Here is a 20,163-nt window from a genome sequence, read left to right on the forward strand (position 1 = left end):
TCTTGAATGATCAGAGGTACCTTATCCTCCTACAGGCAAGGAATTGAAGGAACCGGAACAAATGTGAAGTTTCCTCCACCTGAGACATAAGGAACAGTGTAACCAGCTCCTTCTCACACACAGTAGGTACAGTACCGATCACAGTGTGCGGGTACACAGACAGATTATCCGAATTAAACATGTTTGTGGTGCTGAATGGCCGCCTCCTATTCCTGTGTAACAGGCCCGAGAGGGCTGATAACCGTCTCCTGTTCCTAATTTAACAGACTGGAGATACTGAGTGGCCTTCTCGTGTTCCTAATGTTATAAACATGAGGGGCTTATTGGCCTCCTCCTGTTCATATGTACCACCTCTAGGGGCAGAATGACCTCCTCCTGTACCTATGTATCAGGCTAGAATGGGATGAATGGCCTCCTTTAGTTCTGATGTAACAGGTTCCAGGGGCTGAATAGCCTCCTCCAGTTCCTATGTAACAAGCTTGAGGGGCTGAATGGCCTCCTCCTGTTCCCATGAAACAATCCCATGGGGATGATTGCCTTTATCCTATTCCTAATGTAACAGACCCAAGGGGCAGAATTGCATCATCCTATTGCTTTTTAAATCCAGTTGCTGAATAGCCCTCTCCAGTTCCTAATATAATCGGCTCGAGGAGCTGAATGGCCCTCTCCAGTTCCTAATGTAATAGGCTCAAGGAGCTGAATGGCCCTCTCCAGTTCCTAATGTAATAGGCTCGAGGAGCTGAATGGCCCTCTCCAGTTCCTAATGTAATAGGCTCGAGCAACTGAATGACCCGCTCCAGTTCCTAATGTAATAGGCTCGAGGAGCTGAATGACCCTCTCCAGTTCCTAATGTAATAGGCTTGAGGAGCTGAATGGCTTTCTCCAGTTCCTAATATAATAAGCTCGAAGAGCTGAATGGCCTCCTCCTGCTCCTATATAACATGCAGGAGGGGCTGAATGGCCTCCTCCAATTCCTCTAACAGGCTTGAGGGGATGAATGGTCACCTCCTGTTCCTGGTTAACAGTTCCGAGGGGTGGAATTGGCCTACTCCTATTCCTATGTAACAGACCCGAGGGACTGAGTGGTCTTCTCCTGTTCCTAATGTAAGAAGCTCGAGGGGATGAAAAACGTCCTGCTGTTCCCATGTCCCAGAATCAAAGGCTGAGTGGTTTTCTTGTGTTTCTAATGTTAGAGAGGCTGAATGGACTCTTCTTCTTCCCACATAACAGAATGGAAGGGCTGAATGGCATCCTCCTGATCCAATGTAACAGGCTCAAGGGGAAGAATGGCCTCATCCTGTTCCTGTCTAACAACATTCGGTGCTGAACAGCCACCTCCTGTTCCTGTGTAATAAGTTAGATGGGATGAGTGGCCTCTTCCAGTTCCAATATAACATGTGCGACTGGCTTATTGGCTTCTTCCAGTTCCTATAACATTGTCGGTGGGCTGAATGGCCTCCTCCAGTTCCTACATAACATGCTTGAGGGTCTGAATGGCCTACCCCTGTTCCGATGTGAAAGGCTCCAGAGGATAGATGGCCTCCCTATTCCTGTGTAACAGTATCCAGTCGATGCATCGCCTACACCAATTCCTTTATTAGCAAGGCTGAGGTGCTGAATGCCCACCTCCTGTTACTTATGTAACAGGCTCGAGGGACTGAATGGCCTCCTCTTGTTCCTTATGTAACAGGCTCGAAGGGACTGAATGGCCTCCTCCTGTTCCTTATGTAACAGGCTCGAAGGTATGATTTGCCTCCAGGTTCCATGTGCTGAAAGGCCTCCTCAAGTTCACAGATCCAGGGACTGTTCTTCCCCATTGTTTTGGAAATAGCATCGGGCAGTAAACAGGAGCTCACTGCTTCTTGCCCACCAGCTCTCTGATTGGGCTCCTTGTGCTGATTATGTTTTCTCATCTCGCTCAAATGTTGCTTTCTTTTCCATCATCTCTAGAGTTATTAGCCAAGTTTGTATCGAGCACATCGTGATCTCACCAGTAACAGCACTTTCCTGATGGTTATCCACGAGGCTGCTTCTGACATTTTCTTCTGCGTAAATGTTAGCCACCGTAAGTAACTGAAAAGCTTCATTTCTACAGCAACAACAAACACTTGCATTTATGACAGATACAGAATGAATCCCACACTCACTCACTGTACCACAGACACATATGGTTTATATTATGTACTAATAGCTCGTCTCTACTCAAAATATTTCTGAATCGCATTCATCCAATATAATGAGAGAAAAAAAATCACAGATATAGGATAAAACACACTCTCACATACCAGAAGCTGACAGATACAGAATAAAACCAACGCACACATACCAGAAACTGACAGATACAGAATAAATCCCACTCAGATACTAGAAAATGACAGGTTCAGAATAAAACCCACACTCACATACCAGAAACTGACAGGTACAGAATAAAACCCACATTCACATCACAGAAACTGACCGGTACAGTATGAAACCCACATCCACGTATCTGAACAATAATATGCAAGTAAAACCCACATCCGCCTATTAGAAACTGACAGGGAAACACTCACACACCAGAGACTGACGGAACAAATAGAACAGGTTAGTCACTCTTACTCCAGTGTCAGGCTCACACAATTGTTTATTCAGTAATTCGGATGATAACTAACATGCTCTCAATGTGGCCCATTTAATGGGCCCAAGTTTCCACACGATAAAAAACGGGGGCCCCTCCGAGCTGGGCGCCCGTTTTTCGCGCCTAAAACGGTGCCTAAAAAAAAAATCGCGATTCTGGAGCGTTCTGCAGCTCTTTGTCTGCCTGGCGCGGTGCCCAGGGGGGCGGAGCCTACACTCGCGCCGATTTTGTAAGTGGGAGGGGGCGGGTACTATTTCAATTAGTTTTTTCCCTGCCGGCAATGCTGTGTGCTGGAGCGTTCGCGCACGCGCAGTGTGAAAAAAACATTGGCACTCGGCCATTTTTGTAGTTCTTTGTCGCTGTTTAATTTTTGAACATTTTTTTAAAAAACGCACATTGCCATCAGCACATCAGCACTTGCAGCCTTCTCACTGCCTCCCCCCCCACCCGCGGGAAGAACGGGCGCCGCCTCCTCCCCCCCCCCACGGGAAGAACGGGCGCCTCCTCGCCCCCTGCGGGAAGAACGGGCGCCTCCTCCCCCCGCCCCCCCGTGGGAAAGAACGGGCGCCTCCTCTCCCCCCCCCCCCCCCCCCCCCCCGCGGGAAGAACGGGCGCCTCAGGCTGACTGCAGCATTCTCCGTGCCTTCACACAGGTAGGAAGATGGTTTATTTAATCTTTTCTTTGCTTATAAATGTTTATTCAGGTTGGATTTATTTGTATAATATTTGTAGAAGTATAAATAAGGATTTATTGTAGAATTTAATGACTTCCCTTCCCCCCCCCCCCCCCCACACCTCGTTCTGGACGCCTAATTTGTAACCTGCGCCTGATTTTTTAATGTGTAGAACAGATTTTTTCAGTTCTACAAAAATCTTCACTTGCTCCATTCTAACTTAGTTTGGAGTACGTTTTCACTGTGGAAACTTTGAAATCAGGCGTCAGTGGCCGGACATGCCCCCTTTTGAAGAAAAAAATTCTGTTCCAAAGTAGAACTGTTCTACCTGACTAGAACTGCAGAAAAAAAAATGTGGAGAATTGCGATTTCTAAGATAGTCCGTTCTCCACCAGTTGCTCCTAAAAATCAGGTGCAAATCATGTGGAAACTTGGGCCCTATGAGTGATAAAAGCAACTTGTGAAACAATCCCATTTTTCCTAATTTAATTTGTGACAAAAAGATGGTCTGAGCATGCGCTAAATACATGCTGCTCCTCCCCTCCCCACACAGTGTTTAAACCGACGGGAAGGGCCCAGGCGAGCTCCCCTCCTTCAGCTCTTGTCAGCGGCTGCCGTTTCCTCTGTGCTCGGCTGATGATCGTTGAACACATCAGGGAGTGCAGATATCCCGGGCCCGAGTAAGGGAGCAAACAGCAGCCTCCTTCCAGCAGCTCATCGCATTGGGACTGTGTCCACAGATGGGCTTTGTGTCGGGGTAAGTTCAGCGGCAGTCGTGGGCTGTTTGTAAGGGGCAGAGTGGAGCAGGAACTAGTTGTGGAACATGGAGTGAGTGGTGGAAGGGGGAGGCCATTCTTGGGCTGAGTGTACAGTGTAAGTTAACAGAGAAAGTAAATCACCTCGCTCTTTCAAATCAGTGCTGCTTTCTTCCCCCAAATTAGTAGTGAATGTTCCTGATTCAGTTCCAATCTCACAGTGTCTGTTCTTGGACAGTGAACAGTGGAAACACAGCCTGACTGAGGAGTGTCGCAAAGTGTATCTATTGCAGGCAGCGGGGGAGGAGTGCGAAAGGAGACATTTCAAAAATGGGTTATTTTGTTTCGATGTGTTGAATTCTCCAGAATCCTGTGGCTGGTGATCGAGAGATACATTGTCGCTCGCTCATATACATCAGCATCTGGTCACTGTGACATTCTGTTAATGACACAGGCCCTCAACTCGGTTTCAATGGACTGAGAACAATTGTTGTACAGCCCAGGTACCTGTGGTTAGATTCCAGGACGCGATTCAGAGTTTTACAGGTAGTCCCATGGGAGGACTGTGCCAATCGGGTGTTCCCATTCATGGACCAGTGCTGGGTTTGGGTTGTGTCTGGATGCTGATAACTTACTATAGAATCGTCCTACACACCTGGTGTGGGGAATCTGAGTGCCGCTGTAGTTCTTGCATCTCTCTGCAAATTTGCTCCCCCATAATGTTGGAAAGTGTGAGATCATGCACTTTGGCAAGAAAAATCAAAGAGCAAGTTATGATTTAAATGGAGAAAGATTGCAAAGTGCTGCAACAGCGGGACCTGGGGGCACTTGTGCATGAAACACAAAAGGTTAATATGTAGGTACAGCAAGTGATCAGGAAAGCCAATGGAATCTTGGCCTTTATTGCAAAGGGGATGGAGTATAAAAGCAGGGAAGCCTTGCTCCAGTTGTACAGAGTATTGGTGAGGCCACACCTAGAATACTGCGTGCAGTTTTGGCTTCCATATTTACAAAAGGATATACTTGCTTTGGAGGCAGTTCAGAGAAGGTTCACAAGGTTGATTCTGGAGAAGAGGGGGTTGACTTATGAGGAAAGGTTGAGTAGGTTGGGCCTCTACTCATTGGAGTTCAGAAGAATGAGAGGTGATCTTATCGAAACATATAAAATTATGAGGGAGCTTGACAAGGTGGATGCAGAGAGGATGTTTCCACTGATAGGGGGAACTAGAACTAGAGGGCATAATCTTAGAATAAGGGGTCACCCATTTAAACCTGAGATGAGGAGAAATTTCTTCTCAGAGGGTTGTGGATCTGTGGAATTCTCTGCCTCAGAGAGCTGTGGAAGCTGGGGCATTGAATAAATTTAAGACAGAAATAGACAGTTTCTTAAATGATGAGGGGTTATGGAGAACGGGCAGGGAAGTGGACCCGAGTCCTTGATCAGATCAGCCATGTTTGTATTAAATGGCGGAGCAGGTTCGAGGGGCCCTATGGCCTACTCCTGCTCCTATTTCTTATGTTTTTATAAACCTTAGAATCTAGAAAAATGACGACACAGAATGGGGCTATCTGTCCCATCGTGTCCGTGCTGGTGTACATCATGTCCCATATTTTTCCCTCTAGTTGGTGGCCTTTACAATACATCTATTGCGTAACCTCTATTATTTCTTAACCATAGCCATATAGATTCTGTCCTTGACCCCTCCAGGACATCCTCTCTCTCCAGCATTGTAACATTCTCCTTAACCAATACTGCCACATCACCTCCTATCTGTCCTTCCCTATCTTTCCTGAACTCCTATATCCAGGAATATTTAATACCCAATCCTGCCCTTTTTGAGCCAGGTCTCCGTTATTGCCATGACAGCATATTCCCTGCAGCTCACCAGCCTTGTTTACTATGCTTCATGTGTTTACATACATACACCATAAACCCATCTTAGACCATTCTGTGTTCTCTCTTAGTCTGACCCCACCTAATACCTTACTATTTCTTGCTTTGGTGCTATCCGTCTCTCCCAATCCTTTGTGCCCTTTGTTTTTCCTTTATAATTTTACATCCTGGTGTCCATCCTCCTGCCAACTTAGTTTAAACCCTCCCCAATAGCACTACCAAACCTCCCCGCAGGGATATTGGTGCCGGCTCTGTTGAGGTGCAACCCGTCCGGCCTGTACAGGTCCCACCTCCCACATAAACGGTCCTAATGCCCCAGGAATCTGAAGCATCTCTCCAGCCATGCATTCATCTGCTCTATCCTACTATTTCTATACTCGCTCGCGCATGGCACCGGGAGTAATCTGGAGATTACTACTTTTGAGGTCCTGCTTTTTAATCTCTTTCCTAACTCCCTATAATGCCTGCAGGATCTCATCCAGTTTCTACCTCTGTCGTTGGTACCAACTTGGACCACGACCTCTGGCTGTTCACCCTCCCTCCTCACAATGTTCTGCAACCATTCAGTGACATACTTAACCCTAACACCAGGGAGGCAACATACCATCCTGGAGTCACATCTGTGGCCGCAGAAACACCTGTCTGCTCCCCTGACTATCGAAGTCCCTACCACTATTGCTTTTCCTATCTTCCTCCTTCCTCCCTCCCCCGCTGTACAGCTGAGCCACTCGTGGTGACATGGATTTGGCCCTGGCTATATTCCTCGCCCTCACCAGTACTCAGAACGGAATACTGGTTGGAGAGCGAGATGCAGTAGTGTTTTATATAGATTTAGCATCAATTCCTGGCTTTGTTAACCTGTCCTGCCACCTCCAAAGAATTTTGCACAGGCATCCGCAGATCTCTCTCTTCTTCCATCCTGTTAACATTGTACCATTTGGAATGTATTGTCTCTCATTCTTCCGACCAAAAATGGACCACCTCACTGTATTGAATTTTATCTGCACTCCTTTTACAGGGTTTTAGAAGAGGAGCATTTACCAACTGTAAACGCAAAACAAACATCACGTCAAGATCTGACAGAGTCACACGATTCATCAGGACCTAATTCAATCGGTCCTCGAATCATCTGGCATATTAGCGAGTTCACACTCATGACAGACTTTTTAAATCTGAGTGTGGGAAGGCCTTCAAAATCTACAAGTACCCAAAGAGACACCAGCGCCGAGACACTGGGGGAGCCTATTCACCTGCTTGTGTGAGGGATGGGATTCACTCGATCATCCGCTGCGATTAACACCAGTGAATTTGCAGTAGGGAGGGACCGTTAACCCGCTCCATTAGTGGGAAGGGATTAATTGCACCATCCGTGCTGCTGAGACACCAGCATGTCCACTCTGATGAGGGTCGGTTGACCTGCTTCGTGTTTTTGAAGCGATTCACTTATTCTTCCACCCTCCTGAGACACCAGTTTATGCACAGTGATGAGAAACCAATTAAATGGTCTGACTTTGGAATGAGATTTAAAAGTTCCCAGGATCTGAAGGGACATCAGCTGGAGAGAATAGGAGAGATTCTGTTCACCTGCTCCGTGTGCGGGAAGGAGTTCATTCAGTCATCCCACCTGCTGAGGCACCAGTGAGTTCATGGGGGGGACATGCCGGTGAAACATTCTGACTGTGGGAAAAGCTTTAAAAGGTCTCAGGAGTTGAAGCAATTCCAGCTGGAGGGAGCTGGACAGAGACCGTTCACCTGCTCCATGTGTGGGAAGGGATTCAAACAGTCATCCAGCCTGCTGACACACCAGAATGTTCACACTGACGAGAGACCATTTAAATGTTCTGACTGTGTGAAGAGCTTTAAAAGCTTCGGGAACCTGCTGACACACCAGCGTACTCACACTGGAGAGAGGCCGTTCACCTGCTCCGTGTGTGAGAAGAGATTCAGTCTCTCCTCCACCCTGCTGACACACCAGCGTGCTCACACTGGGGAGAGGCCGTTCACCTGATCCGTGTGTGAGAAGAGATTCACTCGGACATCCCACCTGATGACACACCGGCGAACTCGTACTGATAAGAGACCATTTACATGTTCTGACTGTGGGAAGAGCTTTAAAAGCTCTGGGGATCTGAAGGGACACCAGCGAGTTCACACTGATGAGGGGCCGTTCACATGTTCTGTTTGTGGGGAGAGCTTTAAAAGCTCCGGGAATCTGAAAGGACACCAGCTTGTTCACACCGATGAGAGACCTTTTAAATGTTCTGACTGTGGGAAGAGCTTTAAAAGCTTCGGGAATCTGATGGCACACAAGCGTGATCACAGTGGGGACAGACTATTTCACTGCTCCGTGTGTGGGAAGGGATTTACTCGATCCTCGACTCTGCTGACACACCAGCGAGTTCACACTGAGGAGAGGCCATTCACCTGCTCTGTGTGTGGGAAGAGCTTCACTCAGTCCTCGACTCTGCTGACACACCAGCGAGTTCACACTGGGGAGAGGCCGTTCATCTGCTCTGTGTGTGGGAAGTGATTCACTCGGCCGACCCACCTGCGGACACACCAGTGAGTTCACACTGGGAACAGGCCAGTGAAACGTTCGGGCATTGGGAAAAAAGTTTAAACAGTCCCAGGAGCTGAAGAGACACCAGCTGGAGAGAGCGGGAAAGAGACTGTTCACCTGCTCTGTGTGTGGGAAAGAATTCCCTCGGTCCTTGACTCTGCTGACACACCAGCGAGTTCACACTGTTCTGTAACACAGGGCCCTGCAGAAAGCTGGGCCCACATGAACATGGAACGGATGAATGTTTTATAAATTCTTGTACTGCTGATAATCTTTCAAACTGTTGTGCTGATAATTCCCTTTATTTGACTTTTCATGCTATTACATAGAATATACAGCACAGAAACAGGCCATTCGGCCCAACCAGTCTATGCTGGTGTTTATGCTCCACTCGAACCTCTTTTGACCCTACTTTAATTAACCCGATGAAAATAACTTTGTATAGCTTTGTCCCTTGTGTTTATCTGGCTTCCCCTTAAATGCATCTGTGCTATTCACCTCAACGACTCTTTGTGGTAGCGAGTTCCACATTCTAACCACTCTCTGAGTAAAGAAGTTTCTCCTGAGTTTCCTCCTGGATTTATTAGTGACTATCTTATATTTATGGCACCAGAAATATGTTGAGCTTCTGTTAAGCTGAGCAGTATGTCGTTGTGCTTTACTTGTTCTGATGATATTAAATAAATGAAGTTATCGGAGCTGCAAGATAATTGCAGCTTTGGATTAGCAACCAACAGTATAAACAACTTAGCACTGTGTTCCTTCATGGTAATACTTCACGTTAACAAGTTCTGAAACTATTTATAGGGATGAGAAAACAAGAGACGTAAAACACTTCAAATATCTGACCCATGATTACAAACGCAGAGGTTAATTATTGCCACTAATTTTCACTTTTTTAAAAAAAAGTATGAGCAGGTCCTCTCATTTTAAAACAAAGTTTAAAAAAAAACAGTTGGAGTGAGTTAAGTATCAAAGCTTTAACTACAGCTAACAAGCTCATTTTTTCTTGTTGAGAAATTCATGGTTTGAGATACACAGGAACAAAGGATGGTTAAAAACATTAGAAAGCAAAATAAATCAGGAAGTAATTGGTGCCACCGAGCTTGGGTTTTTTAAAGCCTGGTTGTAAGAGGAAGCTAATGGTTTGAAGTTGTGGAAAGTAATGAGAGTTAGGTCAGGACACTGTGATAGGAGTATTGATTACAACACAATGATATAACCCAGCTGTGTACAGTCCTCAGTTCAACATAGTCATATCTCCCAGAAACCTTGCCTTTTCCTAGAATATAGGGGGCACAGTTCTGATCCACATTAGTGCCAATATCAAGTAAATAAAAACATTGAGCTACAGATTAGCATGTTTAAATTTAAAAGGATTCGATAGGTTAGATATGGAGAAACTATTTTATCATGAAGGGAAATAATCTTAAAATTAGAGCTAGGCCATTTAGGAGGGAAATCAGGAAACACTTTTTCATATAAAAGGCTGTTTAAAAAAAAAAAAAACTGGAATTATCTCCCCAAAAGGCTGTGAATGCTGGGATAATTGGAGCTTTCAAGACTGAGATCGATAATATTGTTAGTTAATGGTATCCAGGGATATAGAGATAGAGATGGGTCCTGTGGGAAGATCCAGGGATATAGAGATAGAGAGGGGCCCTGTGGGAGGATCCAGGGATATAGAGATAGAGAGGGGCACTGTGGAACGATCCCGGGATATAGAGATAGAGAGGGGTCCTGTGGAAAGATCCCGGGATATAGAGAGAGAGGGGCCCTGTGGAAAGATCCAGGGATATAGAGATAGAGAGGGGTCCTGTGGAATGATCCAGGGATATAGAGATAGAGAGGGGCCCTGTGGAAGGATCCCGGGATATGGAGAGAGAGGGGCCCTGTGGAAAGATCCAGGGATATAGAGATAGAGAGGGGTCCTGTGGAATGATCCAGGGATATAGAGATAGAGAGGGGTCCTGTGGAATGATCCAGGGATACAGAGATAGAGAGGGGTCCTGTGGAAAGATCCAGGGATATAGAGATAGAGAGGGCCCTGTGGAAGGATCCAGGGATATAGAGATAGAGAGGGGTCCTGAGGAATGATCCAGGGATATAGAGATAGAGAGGGGTCATGTGGAAAGATCCACAGATATAGAGATAGAGAGGGGCCCTGTCGAAGGATCCAGGGATATAGAGACAGAGAGGGTTCCTGTGGAAAGATCCAAGGTTATAGAGATAGAGAGGGGTCATGTGGAAGGATCCAGGGATATAGAGATAGAGAGGGACCCTGTGGAATGATCCAGGGATATAGAGATAGAGAGGGGCCCTGTGGAAGGAGGGAGGAAGGAGGACAGTAGGAGTATGTTTGAGATTGTGTGTATTTATTGGCACATGTGGCAGAGCCTGGTCTCCAGTTGTCTTGGATCCCCTTACCACTGGACCAAGACCTTGCTCCGTCCAGTCCGTGTGGTGGCTGGTGTGCAACGACCAGCTCACATTAAAAAAATTCAGGCACAGGCATTTTAAAATGTTTAAACCGTTTAAAATGAGTTCATCGGTCACCTGGGTGCTCATTTTTGGTCTGGAAGCAAGTCATCATCGACCCCGAGGGACTGCTTATGATGATGATGATTTTCTGAGGAATGAAACATTACTGAGCCCCTGGACCCATGTTATGGGATGAAGTGCTAGACAAGTAAAGGCCCAGTGTCTGGGTGTGAATCTAATAATAATCTCAGGGACCGTATAGGTGCGATAACCAGACGGGCTTGTGGTTATAGTCTGGTCACAGATGGACAAAACTCCCAGAATTAACAGGAGTTCAGGAGACGGTCAACGGATAGGTCCAAACAATCCCATTCACTGAATTTAAGCCGTTGTCAGTTGGAACAGACTCCAGAAGATCGCCTGTGAAGCCACTGTACTTCTATTCTGCAGACTGAGGGAATTATCACAATCTGTGTTCTTGTGAGCTTGATTACCTGATGTCCAAAACCCTTGGACCCTGGATCATTCAAGTCAACCTCAGTGTGTGGAAAGGGATTCATTGGGGTATCTCACCTGCTGACACACCAGAATTTCCACATCATGACTGCAGTGGTTCAATTGCATTATTTCCAGTGCTTTTAAACACATCCAGGACTGAACACATTCAGGCAACTGGGGCTTGTTAATGTTAAGAGTCCCCAATAAGTGGGCTGGATTTAAAGATTCTTCCATGTTTTCTCCGTGCTAGTGTGCAGAGAGGAGCTGATGTTACAGAATCAGAGCACAGTAGGATGCCTTTCGGCCCATCATGCTGATGCCAGCTCTCTGAAAGAGCTACGCAATTAGTCCCGCTCCCCTGCTCTTTCCCCACAGCCCCGCAAATTTCTGCTTTCAACTATATATCCAATTTCCTTTTGAAAGTTAATATTGAATCTGCTTCTGCCAACCATTCAGGCAGTGCATTCCAAATCATAAAAACTCACTGCGTAAAAACTGTCTCTTCATTCCCCCTCTGGATTCTTTTGCCAATTATCTAAAATCTGTGTCTTCTCATTACCAGCCATCCTTCCACTGACAATATTTTCTCCTAGTTTGCTCTAAAAAAAAAAAGCACCTCTATCACATCTCCACTTAACCGTCTCTGCTCCAAGATACATTGCCATTGTTCTGTGAATTCCTACAGCCTGAGGAATGGGACATGCTATCTTTGTGAGCAACGAGTGTCAGCATCCAGCAATCTCTGGTCAGGGACTGTTTTTTTAAACTGCCTCATGATCATTGTATAGAAATTTACGGCACGGAAGGAGGCCATTCAGCCTATCATGTCCGTGCCGGCCGACAAGCAGTTATCCAGCCTAATCCCACTTTCCAGCTCTTGGTCCATATTACTGCACTTCAAGTGCACATCCAAGTACCATTTAGAAGTGAAGAGGGTTTCTGCCTCTACCACCCTTTCAGGCAGTGAGTTCCAGACCCCCACCATCCTCTGGGTGAAAACACTTCCCCTCAAAACTCCTCTAAACCTCCTACCAATTACTTTAAATCTATGCCCCCTGGTTGTTGACGCCTCTGCTAAGGGAAATAGGTCCTTCCTATCCACTCTATCTAGGCCCCTCATAATTTTATACACCTCAATAAGGTCTCTCCTCAGCCTCCTCTGTTCCAAAGAAAACAACCCCAGCCTATCCAATTTTTCCTCATAGCTAAAATTCTGCAGTCCAGGCAACATCCTCGTAAATCTCCTCTGTACCCAATCTAGTGCAATCACATCGTTCCTGTAATGTGGTGACCAGAACTGCACACAGTACTCTAGCTGTGGCCTAACTAGTGTTTTATACAGTTCAAGTGTAACCTCCCTGGCTCTTGTTGCTACCTCGGCTAATAAAAGCAAGTACCCTGTATGCCTTATCTATCTGTCCTGCTACCTTCAGGGATTTGTGGACATGCCCTCCAAAGTCCCTCTACGCTTCTCAGTGTCCTACCATTTATTATGTATTTCCTTGCCTTGTTAGCCTTCCCCAAATGCATCACCTCACATTTCTCCGGATTGAATTCCATTTGCCACTGTTCTGCCGACCTGACCAGTCCATTGATACCTTCCTGCAGTCTACAATGCTCTTTTTCATTATCAACCACACAGCCAATTTTTTGTATCATCTGCAAACTTCTTAATCATACCCCCTACATTCAATTCTAAATCATTGATATATACCACAAAAAGCAAGGTTCCAGTACTGAGCTTTGCGGAACCCCACTGGAAACAGCCTTCCAGTCACAAAAACACCCATCAATCATTTGACAGTACTGCACTGGAGTGTCAGCCTGGATTTTTGTGCTCAGGTCTCTGGAGTGGGACTTGAACCTGCAACCTTCTGACTCAGAGGTGAGAGTGCTGCCCAATGAGCCACAGACTAACTCCTTGTACATGAATCCCAAAGAGTTAGTTTGCAGGTGCAACAGGAAGGCGAATGGAATGTTGGCCTTCATTGCGAGAGGGATGGAGTACAAAAGCAGGGAGGTCCCTGCTACAACTGTACAGGGTATTGGTGAGGCCGCACCTGGAGTACTGCGTGCAGTTTTGGTCACCTTACTTAAGGAAGGACATACTAGCTTTGGAGGGGGTGAGACGATTCACTAGGCTGATTCTGGAGATGAGGGGGTTACCTTATGATAATAGATTGAGTAGACTGGGTCTTTACTCATTGGAGTTCAGAAGGATGAGGGGTGATCTTATAGAAACATTTAAAATAATGAAAGGGATAGACAAGATAGAGGCAGAGAGGTTGTTTCCACTGGTTGGCAAGACTAGAACTGGGGGACACAGCCTCAAAATACGGGGGAGCCAATTTAAAACCGAGTTGAGAAGGAATTTCTTCTCCCAGAGGGTTGTAAATCTGTGGAATTCTCTGCCCAAGGAAGCAGTTGAGGCTAGCTCATTGAATGTATTCAAATTACAGATAGATACATTTTTAACCAATAAGGGAATTAAGGGTTATGGGGAGCAGGTGGGTAAGTGGAGCTGAGTCCACGGCCAGATCAGCCATGATCTTGTTGAATGGCGGAGCGGGCTCGAGGAGCTAGATGGCCTACTCCTGTTCCTAATTCTTATGTTCTTATGTTCTATGATTTGCGTATAGGAGCAGGGAGGTCTTACTGCAGTTGTACAGGGCCTTAGTGAGGCCTCACCTGGAATATTGTGTTCAATTTTGGTCTCCTAATCTGAGGAAGGATATTCTTGCTATTGAGGGAGTGCAGCGAAGGTTCACCAGACTGATTCCCGGGATGGCCGGACTGACATATGAGGAGAGACTGGATCAACTGGGCCTTTACACTTTAGAGTTTAGAAGGATGAGAGGGGATCTCGTAGAAACATAAAAGATTCTGACGGGACTGGACAGGTTAGATGCGGGATGAATGTTCCCGATGTTGGGGAAGTCCAGAACTAGGGGACACAGTCTTAGGATAATGGATAAGCCATTTAGGCCTGAGATGAGGAGAAACTTCTTCACTCAGTGAGTTGTTAACCTGTGGAATTCCCTGCCGCAGAGAGTCGTTGATGCCAGTTCATTGGATATATTCAAGAGGGAATTAGATATGGCCCTTATGGTTAAAGGGATTAAGGGGTATGGAGAGAAAGCACGAAAGGGGTACTGAGGGAATGATCAGCCATGATCTTATCGAATGGTGGTGCAGGCTCGAAGTTCTGAATGGCCTACTCCTGCACCTATTTTCTATGTTTCTATGTTTCCAGGTGTCTTTTCCTCACTTCCTGCCCAAACCCAGCAGAGAAGACAAAGAAGAGTCGGTGCCAGAGGTGGATCACTGCAGGGTATAAAAGTGAGGGGAGACTGATGTAAGGGGGCAGTCGGGACTGGAGACACCGGAGATCAAGCTCAGGGCACCCGAGGTTCCTTCCAGCAGGCTGACCCCGTGTCATTTACTGTGGACACGCGGGACTTGCATGTTTACTCTGATGTGGTAGAGAACAGAGAATCTGCTCAAATTATATTTCTTAAGATATTAAAGTTGCTAATAATAATCATTGAATATATATAAGGTGGAGATAGACAGAGTTTTGAAAGATAAAGGAGTCAAGGGTTATGGGGACTGGGTAGGGAAGTGGAGTTGAGGCCAGGATCAGATCAGCCATGATCTTATTGAATGGTGGAGCAGGCTCGAGGAGCCAGATGGCCTACTCCTGCTCCTATTTCTTATGTCTGTGTGTTAATAAGATAAGGAATTAGCTAGAATCTTACAACCCTAAATCTCTCTGCTCCTCTACTCCATTGAAAATTTTACCATTTAATGTATATTTCCTCCCTTTTTCTTCCTCCCAAAATCTATCACAGCACATTTCTCTGCATTAAATTTAATTTCACATCTACCTGCCCCAATTACTAACCTTTGTATTGACACAATGAAGATCCTCTTCACAGTTGGCCATGGGCCCTTTATGGCGTACCCTGGAGATCTTGATCGTGTGCCCCATATACCCAAGTCCAGATTATTTCTCTGTATTGAGAAGAGCATTGGTCACACTGACCCTGGGGACACCACTGTTTACATCCCTCCAGTCTGAAGAACATCCATTAACCACTACTCTCTGTTTTCTTCCCTTTATCCAACTTCCTCTCCACGTGGCCCCACTCCCTTCAATACTGTGAGCCTTAATTTGATCAACAAGCTTCCTGTCCGGCACCTTAACAAACACCTTTTGACAATCCATCTACACAACATCCACTGCATTTCCTTTCTCACTGCACTGTGTTATTTCCTGAAACCCTGCTGTCTGTCCTGGCTGAATACATTTCACAAACAAATGCTGCAATATTTGCTCCACCCTACAGGGTTCCATCTGTTTAAAGCCACAACCAGAAAGGTCCCGTTTCCTCCTGGAGTTTGAGAGAAAACACTCCAAATTATTCACCTCCCCACAACTACCCGCCAGTTTAAGACACAAACTGTAGGACAACCGGGATGTGCTGAGAAATCTCCAGCGAGTCAGGGAGCGTCTGTAAATGTAGGAGAAATGGGGATTGGTCAGGGAGTGTCCGTAAATGGAGGAGAAATGGGGACTGGTCAGGGAGCGTCTGTAAATGGAGAAATAGGGACTGGTCAGGGAGCGTCTGTAAATGGAGAAATGGGGACTGGTCAGGGAGTGTCTGTAAATGGAGAAATGGGGACTGGTCAGGGAGTGTCTGTAAATGGAGGAGAAATGGGGACTGGTCAGGGAGTGTCCGTAAATGGAGGAGAAATGGGGACTGGTCAGGGAGCGTCTGTAAATGGAGAAATAGGGACTGGTCAGGGAGCGTCTGTAAATGGAGTAATGGGGACTGGTCAGGGAGTGTCTGTAAATGGAGAAATGGGGACTGGTCAGGGAGTGTGTAAATGGAGAAATGGGGACTGGTCAGGGAGTGTCTGTAAATGTAGGAGAAATGGGGATTGGTCAGGGAGTGTCCGTAAATGGAGGAGAAATGGGGACTGGTCAGGGAGTGTCTGTAAATGGAGGAGAAATGGGGACTGGTCAGGGAGTGTCTGTAAATGGACGAGAAATGGGGATTGGTCAGGGAGTGTCTGTAAATGGACGAGAAATGGGGACTGGTCAGGGAGTGTCTGTAAAAGGAGGAGAAATGGGGACTGGTCAGGGAGCGTCTGTAAATGGAGGAGAAATGGGACTGGTCAGGGAGCGTCTGTAAATGGAGAAATGGGGACTGGTCAGGGAGCGTCTGTAAATGGAGGAGAAATGGGACTGGTCAGGGAGCGTCTGTAAATGGAGAAATGGGGACTGGTCAGGGAATGTCTGTAAATTTAGGAGAAATGGGGACTGGTCAGGGAGTGTCTGTAAATGGAGAAATAGGGAATGGTCAGGGAGTGTCTGTAAATGGAGGAGAAATGGGGACTGGTCAGGGAGTGTCTGTAAATGGAGGAGAAATGGGGACTGGTCAGCGAGTGTCTGTAAATAGAGGAGAATTGGGGACTGGTCAGGGAGTGTCTGTAAATGGAGAAATGGGGACTGGTCAGGGAGTGTCTGTAAATGGAGGAGAAATGGGAACTGGTCAGGGAATGTCTGTAAATGGAGGAGAAATGGGGACTGGTCAGGGATTGTCTGTAAATGGAGAAAGGGGGACTGGTTAGGGAACGTCTGTAAATGGAGGAGAAATGGGGACTGGTCAGGAAGTGTCTGTAAATGGAGAAATGGGGACTGGTCAAGGATTGTCTGTAAATGGAGAAATGGGGACTGGTCAGGGATTGTCTGTAAATGGAGAAATGGGGACTGGTCAGGGAGCGTCTGTAAATTGAGGAGCAATGGGGACTGGTCAGGGAGCGTCTGTAAATGGAGGAGAAATGGGGACTGGTCAGGGAGCGTCTGTAAATGGAGGAGAAATGTGGACTGGTCAGGAAGTGTCTGTAAATGGAGAAATGGGGACTGGTCAGGGATTGTCTGTAAATGGAGAAATGGGGACTGGTCAGGGAGCGTCTGTAAATTGAGGAGCAATGGGGACTGGTCAGGGAGCGTCTGTAAATGGAGGAGAAATGGGGACTGGTCAGGGAGCGTCTGTAAATGGAGGAGAAATGGGACAGGTCAGGGAGCGTCTGTAAATGGAGAAATGGGGACTGGTCAGGGAGCATCTGTAAATGGAGGAGAAATGTGGACTGGTCAGGGAATGTCTGTAAATGGAGAAATGGGGACTGGTCAGCGAGTGTCTGTAAATAGAGGAGAAATAGGGACTGGTCAGGGAGTGTCTGTAAATGGAGGAGAAATGGGAACTGGTCAGGGAATGTCTGTAAATGGAGGAGAAATAGGGACTGGTCAGGGATTGTCTGTAAATGGAGAAAGGGGGACTGGTTAGGGAGCGTCTGTAAATGGAGGAGAAATGTGGACTGGTCAGGGAATGTCTGTAAATGGAGAAATGGGGACTGGTCAGCGAGTGTCTGTAAATAGAGGAGAAATAGGGACTGGTCAGGGAGTGTCTGTAAATGGAGAAATGGGGACTGGTCAGGGAGTGTCTGTAAATGGAGGAGAAATGGGAACTGGTCAGGGAATGTCTGTAAATGGAGGAGAAATAGGGACTGGTCAGGGATTGTCTGTAAATGGAGAAAGGGGGACTGGTTAGGGAACGTCTGTAAATGGAGGAGAAATGGGGACTGGTCAGGAAGTGTCTGTAAATGGAGAAATGGGGACTGGTCAGGGATTGTCTGTAAATGGAGAAATGGGGACTGGTCAGGGAGCGTCTGTAAATTGAGGAGCAATGGGGACTGGTCAGGGAGCATCTGTAAATTGAGGAGAAATGGGGACTGGTCAGGGAGCATCTGTAAATGTAGGAGAAATGGGGACTGGTCAGGGAGTGTCTGTAAATAGAGAAATGGGGACTGGTCAGGGAGTGTCTGTAAATGTAGGAGAAATGGGGACTGGTCAGGGAGTGTCTTTAAATGGAGGAGAAATGGGGACTGGTCAGGGAGCGTCTGTAAATGGAGAAATGGGGACTGGTCAGAGAGCGTCTGTAAATGGAGAAATGGGGACTTGGCAGGGAGCGTCTGTAAATGGAGAAATAGGGACTGATCAGGAAGCGTCTGCAAATGGAGAAATGGGGACTAGTCAGGGAGCGTCTGCAAATGGAGAAATGGGGACTGGTCAGGGAACGTCTGTAAATGGAGGAATGTGGACTGGTCAGGGAGTATCTCTAAATGGAGGAGAAATGGGGACTGGTCAGGGAGTATCTGTAAATGGAGGAGAAATGGGGATTGGTCAGGGAGCGTCTGTAAATGGAGAAATGGGGACTGGTCGGGGAGCATCTGTAAATGGAGAAATGGGGACTGGTCAGGGAGTGTCTGTAAATGGAGAAATAGGGACTGGTCAGGGAGTGTTTGTAAATGGAGGAGAAATGAGGACTGGTCAGGGAGTGTCTGTAAATGGAGAAATATGGACTGGTCAGGGAATGTCTGTAAATGGAGGAAAATGGGGACTGGTCAGGGAGCGTTTGTAAATGCAGGAGAAATGGGGACTGGTCAGGGAGTGTCTGTAAATGAAGGCGAAGTGGGGACTGGTCAGGGAGCATCTGTCAATGGAGGAGAAATGTGCAATGGTCAGAGAGCATCTAGAAAATAAGATGAAATTACTCTTTTTAATTTAACAAATGTATCACTGATTTTAATGGGACTTTTCCCGTGACCCAGCTCCTGTAATAATAATATAACTTATATTTATATAGCGCCTTTATCGTAGAAAAACATTAATACTGGCTGTAAAAAGATTGGATTCTCAGGAGGCTCTACTCCGCTGGCTGCTCATGAGTCAGTGATCTCCCATCACATTAATGTGCTTCTGCTGTGTGTGTTTAATAAAGTGCCCGAAGCACTTCACAAAACATGTGGAAACAGTGAGTGTGGAACTGAACCCAGCCAGAGTCAGCACCTTCAGGGGAGGAGAGGGAGGGGAACCAGTGAGTGTCGAACTGAACCCAGCCAGAGTCAGTACCTTCAGGGGAGGGGAACAAGTGAGTGTAGAACTGAACCCAGACAGAGTCAGCACCTTCAGGGGAGGGAGAGAAGTTGAACGAAAGGGAAAATTTTGGAGATGGTGCAATGGGTTTGGACTTCAGCACAGGCAGGAGGGAGAGTGTATGGGACAGGGATTTACAGCTTTGGAGGAACAAGACAGGAAAGAATGTTCCATAGAAACTAGAATTGTCTGTTCTGAATTTCTATCCTGTACTTAGTGATGACTTTTGTAAACTCCTTTTACAGGGTACTAGAAGGGGAGGTTTTGCAGACGGGAAACTCAAACGAAACAAGATCTGACAGAGTCACTCGATTAATCAGGAGCTGAATATCATCGGCCTTTGAATATAGAATGAGAAATGTTTGTCTGTTCTGTCTGTGTGAAAAGATTTCAAACATCAGTGTGACTGGAAAAGCACCGAGACACACACACCCGAGTGAGAGTGTTCCAGTGCACTGATTGTGGAAAGAGCTTTAACTAGTTACACAGCCTGAAAAAACCTCGCTCCATTCACAGCGGGAAGAAACCGTACACGTGTTGTGTGTGGACCAGGCTTCAACTGATCATCCAAGCTGCAGAGACACAAGGACACCTGCACCACAGAGAAACTGTGGGAATGTGAGGACTGTGGGAAGGGATTCAATTTCCTATACTGGCTGGAAACTCATCGACGCAGTCACAC

The 20,163-nt window shown here is 46.6% G+C and overlaps 1 protein-coding gene across 2 annotated transcripts; it reads left to right on the top strand.

The window, feature by feature from the left end:
* Positions 1–1,953: 1,953 nt before the first annotated feature.
* Positions 1,954–9,246, top strand: LOC139273779 (zinc finger protein 664-like). 2 transcript variants are annotated; one of them, XM_070890872.1, is made up of 2 exons: positions 1,954–2,065; positions 6,959–9,246. In XM_070890872.1, the coding sequence occupies exon 2, from the start codon at positions 7,988–7,990 to the stop codon at positions 8,468–8,470; it is 483 nt and encodes a 160-aa protein (XP_070746973.1). In that variant the 5' UTR covers positions 1,954–2,065; positions 6,959–7,987; the 3' UTR covers positions 8,471–9,246. Both variants share the same exon structure in this region, with proteins under 2 accessions (XP_070746973.1, XP_070746974.1).
* Positions 9,247–20,163: the final 10,917 nt, after the last annotated feature.

Source organism: Pristiophorus japonicus, chromosome 9 (assembly GCF_044704955.1).
Source record: "Pristiophorus japonicus isolate sPriJap1 chromosome 9, sPriJap1.hap1, whole genome shotgun sequence".
Taxonomy (NCBI): domain Eukaryota; kingdom Metazoa; phylum Chordata; class Chondrichthyes; family Pristiophoridae; genus Pristiophorus; species Pristiophorus japonicus.

What these genes read in the sequence shown, in the direction of transcription:
- LOC139273779 (XM_070890872.1), top strand. Translation starts at nt 7,988, where the DNA reads ATGACACACCGGCGAACTCGTACTGATAAGAGACCATTTACATGTTCT.